This window comes from Olea europaea, chromosome 20, assembly GCF_002742605.1.
Source record: "Olea europaea var. sylvestris chromosome 20, O_europaea_v1, whole genome shotgun sequence".
NCBI lineage: Eukaryota > Viridiplantae > Streptophyta > Magnoliopsida > Lamiales > Oleaceae > Olea > Olea europaea.
In genome coordinates, this window is record NC_036256.1 from 17,613,818 (window position 1) to 17,627,045 (window position 13,228).

The following is a 13,228-nucleotide window of genomic DNA, read 5'->3' on the forward strand; positions in this document are numbered from 1 at the left end:
ATTTAGATATTAAATAAGTGTGTAAACACTTATCAAAGTTCCAAAAAGAAGAAATACAATATTGTTAGATATAGTTAGGTCAATAAAGAGTTTTGCAATTCTACCTATCTCATTTTGGGATTTACACTGAAAAACAATTTGATATATTCTTAATTTAGTTCTTTTTAAATTTGTTATCAAGACTCTCCTAAAATTTTTGAATGCATCCAAATCCTGCTTACATCATATCCAAGATTTGGGGGTTCAGCTAATTTGCTGAAATAGAAGGCAGAAAAGTTGGAGTTTAGGTCGGAGGCATGCCTATTTGTGGGATATCTTAAAGATACCAATGGATAATTTTGTTATAGTCCTCTCGATACGAAGGCTTTTGTTAGCAAAAATACAACATTCCTACAAAATAAGTATATTGATGATCATCAATTCGAGAAGAAGATGTTAGAATGAGTGGGAACAATTCTACCTCATCAATTCCTAGGACACAACCTGACACAGACGTCCCATGGTGTCAAATATACCTGTACAACGTGGTCTAGTAGGAGAGACGAGTTGTCATCTGATTCAATAGATCAATAGAATGTTGAAGGTAATGAGGAGGTAATAGCGTCACCTAATGGCAATGCTAGCATTGATAAAAATATTATGTTCCAAATGACGCCACAGTCCTAGATCAATCGTCCCTTAAACAAAGTCGGACGATTATCAGTTTACCTTCAAGGTGCTTGTTGAGTGGAGAGTCCAATCTGATGATCTTCATGTTACAAATTGATTATCTGACTTCATATGTGGAGATTATGGATGATGTGGATGCAACGATCTATTTATGGATCGAAATAAATATCGAGATCTTAGAAAGGAGATTTGACAAAGTAATTAAGACTTTTGGTTTTAATAAGAACTTCGATGAATCCTATATCCATAAGAAAATACAAGATAATTGTATTTTTCTTGATGCTGGTGTGTCATTGTCAATGAAAGCGTGGTTAGGCCAATAGTGTGCACTCTTCGCGCAACACGGTGAGGCATTGTACCACTCGGTGGTGCAACTCGAAATTTTTTTTTCTTTTTCTCATTTCTTTAAGCCAAGAATTCCAATTTTTCGATTTTTGGAGAAATTTTTAGGTTCTCTGTTTTTGGTGAAATTTTAGTCAAATTTGATTAAAAACATGCCAATAAACAAAAATCAACAATTTTGTTGCTAACAAGAGGCCAATTTTGGACAAATTCCTTCGTTTAGGTCTTTTCCTTTTTTAGTAAATTTTATTTTGGCTATATATCTCGAATTTAAGTTGAATTTTAATTCCATTTGTTGGAGGATAATTCTTAAAATTAGTACTCTCAAATTTAATCATTATCTTATTTTTTCCATTTTGGAAAAAAAAAATTCATAAGGTGAATATAACATACATTTATATTCAATATTCATAGACAGACGTGCAACTCACGTTTTTCTCACTAGTAATAAAAAAATTATTTAACTCGGTGATCAATCTGTTCTATCGCAGGTCTATCCAAGCCTAGTACTTTTTCTAACTGGACCAACCTAGTCAAATTGTCAAAAAATACAACTGTGTCAGACCTCTGGAAGCGCATACCGATCCTATACACCTCAAATTTTATCTCAAAGTTTTTTGTGACGCATGTACATTAATAATTCGGTTAACAAACTTTGTTTCCAACTGGTTGGCTCACTACTGATGAAGAGGAAAATAATGGGCCAAAATTGATGATGCCAATAACTTGGCTGTGTTCGGTTCAGTTTTGCATCATCATCGAACTATCCTACGTTGCCTATACTCAAATTGTTGTCCTCTTTTCACTTGGATTTTGGATATACAACAAATGGCAGCTATACTTTTGTAAAATAAATTTCAGAAAATATAAATGAATTTTTCTCTGCCACCATGCAATCCATTTCCTTAAAGCCCTCTGGGAACTCTGAATTCTTGAAAACAAAAAAAAAACAAAAAACTGAACATCAAGAACCCTAAAAACTCATTCCAAATGTCTCTTAAATCTATCACCCTTTTCCTATGTCTTGTTTATAGCTTCTTTGAGACGTCGTTTTCAGCTTATTTAGCACCCATTGCAGTTGATTTTGCTACCAGGCAGTACACAATATCAATTTACATTAAAACGCCTCCCCAGCCCACAAATTTACTTTTTGATCTTGGTGCTTCTTTCAGCTGGGTTGACTGTACCCATAACTACAGTTCCTCTACGTATAAGTCCATTCCGTGCAGTTCCTCTCTTTGCAATTCGCTCGGTTCACATGCATGTTCCAACTGCTTCCGTTTGCCCGGTCCGGGTTGTTCCAACGACTCGTGCATACTTTTCCCTGTAAACTCAGTGACTCGGAGATCAACAATGGCGAATGCACTGACTGATTGGCTTTCTCTACCCCACACCGATGGACGTAACCCTGGACAACTCGGTGCTATCCCCGAGTTCGTATTCTCATGTTCCAAAAAGAAGTCTTTACTTAAAGGCCTTGTTAAAGGGGTGGTCGGTGTAGCCGGTCTGGACCGGTCTAACTTTTCTCTCTCAGCGCAGATTAGCAACACCCTCTCCTCTCCTAACTTATTTGCACTTTGCCTGTCCGGCTCACCCTCGGCTCCGGGTTTGGTATTCTTGGGTACTAGAGGGCCATACTATTTTTATCCACAAATTGACCTCTCAAAATATCTTATTTACACTCCACTCCTGTCAAATCCGTTGAGAAGCTCTCTAGAAATTTACAGGTACCCCTCGGCTGAGTATTTCATTGGTTTGACTTCCATAAAAGTCAACGAAAAAGTTGTACAATTTGATCCAAGACTTCTCAATATCGACCCAAATGGCTTTGGTGGGACCAAGCTGAGCACCGTAACTCCATACACCATGCTACATTCTACAATTTTCAAGGCTCTCACCAACGCATTTGTAAATGAATCATCTGCGCTCAATCTCACAATGACAGAACCAGTAAAGCCGTTCAGTGTGTGTTACAATGCAGACGATGTTCGTGACACGAGCCTAGGACCTGCTGCTGTAACCATTGATCTCGTTATGCAGAGTGATGATGTGTTTTGGAGAATCTTTGGATCGAATTCGATGGTCAGAATTGTACGTGAAGGAATTGACGTGTGGTGCCTAGGGTTTTTGGATGGTGGAGCCAACATGCGAACCGCGCTTGTGATTGGAGGGCACCAAATGGAGGACAATTTGCTGCAATTTGATCTAGACAACAATAGACTAGGGTTTAGTTCTTCTGTTTTAGCACATGGTACAATGTGTGCCAATTTCAATTTTACAACAAATAGTAACTTAGGATGAGCAATTGCACTCTTCTTGGACAATGTTAAGTATGCTAAATATTACATGAGCTTTGGTAAATTTCTACTTTAATAGCTCAAAGTAATTTTGGATAAGTTATATTTTACTACTATTTTATGACCTTCCTCTGGCTATTGGAGGCTATGAAGAACAAATTTTCCACCCCAACTTTACTTAAGTACCGTTTGGTATCCATTTTTTTCAAAATGTATTTTTCTCTCTCTTCTTTTCAACTACACATTCTTTATTAAAATAATATTACACGTAAATTAAAAAAAATTCTTATTTTTCAACCACACATTTCCCATCAATTTACTATTCAAAAATACATTTTTACATAAAAATATCTCCCAAACACCCTCTTAGAAATTTTAGAGTGCAATTGGAAGCGAGGGATATGGGTACCCATATACAAATTCTTGAGGGTAAAATTTACATTGCCTAAATGAAAAAAAAAGTAATCAAAGTACAAAATATTGAACTACAACAAAAGGGTTAATGACGTCAATGGTCGCTGAAGTATTAACTAATTATATTAATTGTCACGAAAATTATTTTCTTACAGTAATAATCACACATGTTTTTAATTATTACATTTAATGGTCACTTGGTCACAACCAAAAAAAATAATAATAATAATAATAAATAAATAAATAAATCATATATGACACCATTAAGTACCAATCGTCATCAAATAGCATTATTTATGCATAGAGTCAGCAAATATCATTGTTTAGAAAACAAAATGTGGGTTTACGACGGAGGCCTAGAGAGGGTGTAGAGCCCATGGCAGCAAAAACCCAGTAAAAATTTTCATATGCGAAAAATATTTTGTTATGTAATTTTCTTTTATTCTTCAATGTATTAGCCCAGTGAAAATTTTCAAGACTCACTTTGAAATCAAAATTCAAAAAAGTTCGAATGAGAAATTTTATGCGCCTAAAGCTCAAACAATTAATCGAATTTTATTACTGTTATCTAACAAGTCATCATCTTGTAGAACATATTAGTCGTTAGTTTTCACATAGTTTAGATATGGAACAATAGTTAACATATAAGGGTTTAAACTCTTCCTTTTAATATAATTAATATTTTAAGATACAAATCCAAATCTCAATAAAAATCAAATTTTATATTATCATTTTGCTGAGGCACAATTTGTATTCCTGCACGTAAGTGGGCGATATGGTTTTGATTCCTATAACAGGACCTTTTTATTTCTTTTTGTGGGCTTGATATGATATTCTTTACTAATTTACATTCAGGAAAGTTTCCTAAATAACCAAATAAATAAACTATTTTCCCTAATACTTGCCATCCTTTTTATTCTGCACAAAATTCAATTACTTTTTGTTGTACCATACTTTTTTATACCACCAAAAGTATTGCACTTTTCGTAACATGTATGTTACAAAATGTGCTACATGTGTTAGAAAAGCGTAACACGTCTATTGCCAATTTTTGTCACCACTGCTGAAACTATTGATTGACATTTCCTTTGAGCGAGCAAACTCGTGCTCACAAATGGGACAAGCTTCAACGGTTTACTTAGCGATAAAAAAGTAATGTCTTTCATATAAGTTAAAAAATAAATATGCCAATCTAAAATTTCTATGCTATATTTAAATTTGGGCATTTTAAACATAAACGTTAAAGTACATTTGATAGACATGTAAAAATATATACCTATTGAATGCAAAGCTCTCCACATCATCTTAGACGTTCAACTTAATTCATAGAAATTAATTAATAATTAAATGATGTGAAGCTTATTGCTTTGCCGATTTAAATAAGACATGAAACAAGATCAGTAGTACTAAAAAGGAAAAAATTGCATTTGGGTCTAGTTTATTGCAGCCTATACCCAAATCTTTTTTTTTTGCATCCATATTCCCAAACATTTCACTTCGACAGCAGTCGAAGGACAATGAATGAATCCATCCATTAATCCGTTAGACACCACAAAACTAAGGGTAAAATCATCACTTCATCATTTTCCCATAAACTAATTAAACAAACAAAAAAGGGAGATTAAAAAGACTATTCACATTCTTCCACCCCACCACAACCAACCAAATCCACCTCTATTGTTACGGCCTGCCATCACCGTCACCACCATCCAAATCTCAAAACGTTTAAAATTCCCATTCATTGATCAGAATTTGATTGGAGAATAAGGTCTTGTCATTTTGATGGATATTTTTGCAAATAAATCCTACTTCATTGATGCATTGATATCATCTTCCTAATTTTAGATGTTGTACTCAATCTAGATGCTCTCGAAAAACATTTAATCATAAGCATTCCTCTCGACGAAGTGTTTTTGAACGTTGCTTTAAGGGTATGGAAGGCGTGATGGAGAATAATACAACATATGTCAAGTTATTATTTTGATAAGCAACTATTGTTATAGCTTTAGTCGCACTTCATAATTTTAAAACAAGGGAGGTCATAATTGATTTGAAATTTTAAAAATATAAAGATATCTTTGTGATGAAGACTCAAATATAAATTCGACACTCTCGATGCGAGTGAAATGAGATTTGCTCATGATATGTTTTTAGAGAGCTTATGCTTAGATGAATATTATTTTCCTATAGTTTCTAATTTGAAATTGTTGCACTTAAATTTGTATTTTATTCAATTTATTATCTAATTTTTATTTTCAGTTTTGTTTTGTCGATGTCAAGTAATTTCATTTAAAACTTAATAGAAAAATAAAAGTAATCTGTTATTATTGTATTTAACCTGATAATAAATTTATATCCATGTTTTATTGAATAAAATAATATGATAATAAAACTAATACATTATTATTATTGTTGTTGTTTTCGTCGCCGTCGTCGTCGTCGTCGTCGTCGTTGTCGTCGTCGTCATCATTGTTAATACTATAATAGCTTATGGCATAATCATATAAACAGAAATAAAAGTTCTTTCAAAAATGAATTTTCAAATACTAATTCAAAAACTCTAGTTTATGCTTCTTCAAACTAGTAGCATAAGCTATCCCCAGCGCGCCCTTAGTAGTCAGCCTGTAATTTGTGAAGCTCTAAACGCATCCTCTTTGTAGTTCATCCATCACAGGTTTTAAGGTCATCTATGGACTATCTTGGATTGATACAAGAATTTTGGGATACTTTATAGCCTCACCAAATACAAATATATTTATGGGAATTTGGCGTAAATTACCTTCAGTGTGCAAATGGTCCCTAACCTTTGTGGTCTGACATAGATGTTCCTAACCTATTTATTTTCGTGCGCTAGTGGACTTTTTTAATTAAAAAGACCAATATACCCTTAAACTTAATTAGGAAAAATTGGGACCAAGTCCCTAAACTTTGAGGGGTGGGTGGGTTGGAGTGTGCTAGAGGCGTTATATGATTGTAATAATTCTTCAAATGGTAAATATAACTATATCTTTTATGGCCTCTTTTTTCTCTAACTTTGTAGCTTTTCCTATGAATAAGTCATATTCGCTCTATTTATGTGCTCTTCTTGAACTTTGAGGATCGTCGGATAATTTCAAAAATATGCCTAGATTTCTAACAAGTGGTATCACAACTCGAGGTCCTTGGTGCATTGAAGTTTGATGTGTTATCAAACTACGGATGCAAAACAAAAGCATGAAGAACTAAGTTTGATTCGAAGAAATTTGATGGGAAATTTAATTTTTCTTGTGACAAGTACTAGCAAAAATATAATTTGGACTATAAAGAAAAATTGTTCAAAAAGGTAGAATTAAGTCGGCTAATCGATCAAAGTTGACGTCGTTTAGCAGGATTTTTTATTTTGCTGTTTGCAAAAAACCTTTTTAAGTAAGTTATTTTTGGCTAATTTCTTTTAAAAGTTCTTTTAGTCAAACAAACACTTTCAAAGAATTATTCATATATATTCAAAAGCAATTTTTTAATCTCAAAAGTCGTTTTTGACTTTTCAAAAACTCTATCAAACTGGTCCTTGTTTTAGGGAGCTTGAGTTTTGAATGATGGATGTGACAATATCAAATAATCCGAGTTCTTTTCCAAATAAAAATTAAATTGAGACATCAAATTGATTCTTCTTTCGATGGATATTAAAAGGAATATATATATATATATATATAGACTATACTCAAAGAGGGCATTTTAACAACTAACAAACTAGAACAAACTTTCAAAAATCAGGTGTTATATAATATATAAATATAATATTCATATGTATAATATATAGATAAAATATAATTTAAATAAGAATAATATATTTTCTTTTAGCATATCCTTAACAATATCAATTATTCCATATATTACAACACATTTTCCTACTGTAGTTATAATTTATTACTCCCCCTTTTTTTCTCTTGTTCTAGGAAATTATGTACCACAAGTCCATAGAGTCGCATTCAAGTAATAAAGTGAACTGTAAGTCTGAGTTGATCCATTGAGAAAAGTTTACTTTTACAATGCTCTAGTTAGTTTAATCCTAACAACAACACACACATTTGATTTTGATTTTGATTTTTTGAAAATATTGAAAATAACTAAAAACTCAACAAAATAACAAAAAATGAAATTGTTGGAAATTTCGGAGGATAAAATGGGTAGGATTCATGATTTTGCTTAACCGTCCCCTAATTATTTCTCCACAAGCAAATTAACAAATAGCTCATTTAGAATGTTAGATCTGATTTTTCAATTTTAGTTTATTACCTCTCTCGAGTGAAATTATTCATAATTGTTTATTTTAACCTACTATATATTTATGTCGATTAGAAACTAAACAATAGCATTACAATTTTGTGAAAATAGCTCAATGGACCTAGTATTATTTATATATCTCTATAAAAAGTTAGGATTCCATCTTCAAATGTCAACCTTATTAAGAAGAGTATTACAATCCCTTATATGTTGCTTTATATTTCAGTATTTGACTGATGTATAATTTATCCCTTAACATGCCCCCTGCAAGATGATAGCTCATTTGAGTATATCAATCTTGAAATCTACGTTAAGTTCTAATCGGATCGAATTGCTCATTAGAATTTAATAGGCTTTGATATCATGTAAAAACTTAAATTTTCATCTTAAAAAGTCAACCTTATTAAGGTGAGTAGCCCAAACCCTTATAAGTTAGTCTATATTTTTATCTTTATTTGATATGAAATTTTATCCCTTAGACTTACCTCCATAAGATTATTGCTCGTTTGAGCAGCCAATTTTGAAATTCGTGTGCTCATTTTTTTTTTAGTTTTAATCGGATCGAACTGCACGTGGAGCTTAATAGGCTCTGATATCATGTTTATACTTGGGATTCCATCTTAAAAAGTCAACTTTATTAAGAGAAATAGTATAAACCCTTATAACTTAATCTATGTGTTCATTTTTATTCGATGTAGGATTTTATCCCTTGACATACCCCTTAAGATGGTAACTAGGTTGAGCAAACTAATATTGAAATACGTATGCTCATTTTTTGAGTCTTAATCAAATCGAATTGCTCGTTGAATTTTAATGGATTTTGATACCATGTAAAGATTTAGGATTCTATCTTAAAGATTAACCTTATTAAGAAGAGTAACTCAATCTCTCATACGTTGTTTTATATTTATCGATGTAAGATTCTTTCCTAAACAAACTCTATTCCCTACAAGAACCTAGGATATTTATGCATTGGTCTAAAATGCATATTCTTCTCTCGAGCGACGTATAAATCATTAAACACATTCGGGGTTTGGCCATATAAATGAAGAGCAACAAACATGATAATAAATATACACAAAAATAAGTAACTTAACATTAAGAACAAGTATTGAAATAAATAAAACTTGGTTAAGCTACATCATAAATCCCAACATAAAAAACTAGCTTATTTTATATAAATAATAAAAATGAGAAGAGTTAGATAAATAAATTGCAAGTTCAAGAAAATAGTTAACAAAATACAAGATAAAATGTAGAACCCGTCCCTAGTTGGATTCTTGAAAGAAAGTTTAGCTTGATCTTGATTTTCCCCAAAATCTTCTCTTTTTCTTTCTTTTTGCTCCCTTGTTCTTGGCCTTCAAAATGAAAGAAAATGAAATGAAAATGAGAAGGCCAAGAAAAATGAAGAATAGAATGCCCTAATGTGTTTGAATTTTGGCTTTTAAAAGCCCTAAAAACGTCTTCAAAATTTACAAAACAACCCCCATAACTTTTGAATTATGAAAAATTAATGGTCCTAGAATTTTTTAAAAGTTATAAGTTGGCGCCCAAGCGCTAGCTTTCTTCATTTTTGTAGCTTAAGTCCCAGATAATTGTGTATCTGGTCCTTCAATTTTGATCTTGTACATTTTGGTAGTCAAGTTTTGACTTTTCTTTCTATTATGCCCTTCAAAATGTGCATCAAATGTTCTTCAGCTTTTAGCATGTGTACACTTTAGTCCCCAAATTTATATTTTTGCTCAATTTTAGTCCTTTTCTCTTTGTTTTACTTTGTTCTCTTTCAATTGGTAATTGTCAACCTATAAAAATAAGAATTCCATAATTGTGAGTTGAAATCTGCCCATTTCATCAATAATAAATATGTTTAGGCCCCTAATAAGTGTGTAAAAACACACTTATCATCTCTCTAAATGCGATTTCCTATTTCTCTCCTAGATCACCAAACAAGCTCTCCAAAGTCACAAATTAGGCACAAAATTGGTAAATCTATTCTCCAAATACCACCGTTCAACTAATAAAGGCACAATGTTGCCGACAATTTTTTATTTTCAATCGCTTAGAGTCGGAATGCGGTACTCAAAGAATCGGGCAATTGGATATCTCTATATTTCACTGCGACGCGATCATATAGTCATTCTACTTTCATTTTATTCACAAACTTTGTATTCTTGGGTAAGTTGAATTGAAAGATTATTCAAATGAGATTTACTCTTGATCTAAACTTTTTGAATTTATCTTGTGACAAAAAAATTTATAATTTTTTAACGAGTTTTCGGATTTCATAAAATCTCATAATGACTATGACCTATAGACTGTGTGTTTTTTGTTGTATATGGTCTAGATTCTGTTTAACAGTGACTATTTATGACCAAGTCTATGTAAGTTTGTTACGTATTTTCTACAACGTGAATAATACTGTAAATGTAAGGTGTCAAGTTTTGTAAGATAAAGATCAAGTACAGATGTCAAACCCACACATATTGATATTTAATTTCTACCAAACACTATAATTGTGTAGCTCTTATTTTATCTAAATTAATGAAATTCGAAATTAATGTCTTTAAATAAGTTAATGTGATCAATGTGGTGACAAATTCAACAATAAAATGCAAGTTCAAAGAATTCTCAAGATGAGAAAGCATAGAGTTGTTATGTCATCTAACTATCAAATATGATTTTCAAAAACCTAGTTATCTCTAATCGATTTTTCATGGTTATAAGCAAGAACCTTAATTTAATTCTACTCCCTCTCCGACTATCGAATAAAAACAATTCCTAGATTTCAGTTCTGATATCCCTATTTCGAATTAAAATCAAAGAATTATCAAGTTTATGGTTCTTATGTGGAGCAAGCTTCAAAGGAATTATATTTTCTCTTGAAACCTATAAAACATAGGTTGTGTTATTGTTGTGTCGTGCCTAAATTCCCATCTCTTAAGTGTTGAAATTAACTAGCATCTAATCATTCAATTAGTAACTAATTAATTGAAAGCATTAAATTAATCATACAAATAAACAGAAAGAGAAATTTCATAGAAATAACTAAAACAAAACCAAATCATATCCTCAAATTTTGGTTGATCAAACCCTAGAAAATTATTTTTACGTCTTTAATACTAGTAACAAAGACAATTTGTAGAATTAAATAGGTGAAAATATTCATCTACATGTGTGAAATAATTAATACTTTTCTACTCAATTATCTACCAACTAAATCTAATATGAAAAATCATTTTCAAATAATTAGTTTTCAATAGATCAATCATCTGTTTTTATTTTTCATGTCTGTCTAACTTGTCTGTGTTTGAACAACAATACAATTTCAAGCCTCGCTTTGGTAGCATCAATGACATGGAGTGTTAGATATGTGACTCTAATATGGAGCAACTTGTATTTTTCCAGAGAATCTTTCTTTGATCAAATATTTCTAATTTTGCACAAATTAGAGTGTTGGACATATAACTGTGACCTTGATCGCCAATATAAACATGTGATTGTCACATGTTCTTTTGTCATGGTGACCTTTTCTACAAAATAACTCATAAATTGTGACTATCAACACTTCTATTTGGTAAAAATAAGGAAATAAAATATTAAAATCAAGTCACAATTATCAAGATGACGTCACATAATATATAAATCTGATCACTTTTCAAAAAAAGAGGTCATTGATTACCAAATCAAGCCATAGAATCCCATTTACAAGATGCACAACATACCCATACTCTACATTCCACATTGCAGGCATTGGCGGATCCAGCACCCGACGAGGGGGCGCAGCCGCGCGTGTTGGATCCACCGGAATTTACAGCATGGATGCCATCATTGTTGTAGACTTCAGTTACCGTCGGGAAGAAGGCAAGAAGTTGAATGGGTTAGGGAAAGAGAGAGAAAGATAAGTCTGGACTTGGGCCATTTTTCTTTTTTTAATTTTGGGCCTTTTATTTTGGGCTTTTTTTTTTTTTATTAGACCTATTTGTTGTTTTGTATAATGCCCCAGCTCCCATATCATAAGACAAATTAAATTTTGTAGAAGACAGACAAAGATAAAAGGCGCAAACCAAAACCTATATGCTGTATCTCCGACTCCATCCCATTGCGTAGCTGGCAGCCTCAACGCCATCGTCGAGCCTTCAACCTTGTGAGTGGATTGGTAGTGGATCTTTTGGAGAGCTCTATTTGGATAATTTTGATTTCCATTTTTGAACTACAAATTGTTTTTTTATGAGCTCTTTTGGGTTTGATGTTGTTTGAAATGATTTTACTTTAATTAATTTCATGAGCAAATATACAAACCGGACAAGAAGTTGCCGTGAAGTTGGTTGGTATGAATGTTCTGTAATTTTGTGAAAGTAAGTCCTTATTTGGAATAAATTTTTTAATTGTTCATTTATTAGTGGTTAATCAACACCTCTTTTGTTATTGTTTACCTTGGGAATTAGTATTTGTATTTACTAAGCTAGTATATTTGTTAAATTTTAGCTATTAATGAGACCTGCTACCAAATCTCTCTAGTTCAAGCAATAGATATATTTCTTTGACATCAATGTGTGCATTGATTTATTTCAAGCTTCACTTTGTGCACCTTTTCTGTAATTTGTAGTATCCTTTTTCTCTTGAAACAATATAATTTATTTTGTTTTCAGGAATCTGTTAAAACCAAGCATCCTCAGCCTTCAACCTTGTGAGTAACTGGATTTTTCATTTGCAAAATGATTTAGGATTTATGTTTTATGAATTATTGTTGTGAGCTTGCTGTTTGCTATCGAGGCTTATGATTTATGAAAATTGGGAAATTAGTGAATGTGTGATATACGCAGACTGTGATTTGTGATAAATGATAAATTGGGGAATTTTTGATAAATGATAGATTGAAGAATTGTGATTTGTGATTTTAGTGCATTTATATATAGATTGAAGAATTTTTAATATTATTTAATTAAATATTAACAAACGACCTCACTATTGTGATTGTTGACTGTCGACTGTCGACGGTCAACGATCACCCCAGACTGTTGACGATCAATGACCGCCCTAGCTGAGGTTCATTCCTGGATTCGCCGCTAATTGCAAGGCATTTACACATAAACATTAATTGTTATAGGATTGCACACGGGTCACAAATACAAACAAAAATCAGGTCACAAAACAGGACACATGTAGTTTACAAAATTCTTCAAAAGCATACCTATACATGTACATTACAACGGCACATGGATAGCATTTGCAAAGAAAAAAAT

The 13,228-nt window shown here is 32.2% G+C and overlaps 1 protein-coding gene across 1 annotated transcript; it reads left to right on the forward strand.

Moving 5' to 3' along the window:
• Window positions 1–1,997: 1,997 nt before the first annotated feature.
• On the forward strand, window positions 1,998–3,360 carry LOC111369251 (basic 7S globulin 2-like). Its single transcript, XM_022990707.1, has one exon. It carries the CDS (start codon window positions 2,002–2,004, stop codon window positions 3,310–3,312), a length of 1,311 nt encoding a protein of 436 aa, XP_022846475.1. The 5' UTR covers window positions 1,998–2,001; the 3' UTR covers window positions 3,313–3,360.
• Window positions 3,361–13,228: the final 9,868 nt, after the last annotated feature.

Coding starts and splice junctions, on each gene's coding strand:
- LOC111369251 (XM_022990707.1), top strand. CDS start 2,002: ATGTCTCTTAAATCTATCACCCTTTTCCTATGTCTTGTTTATAGCTTC.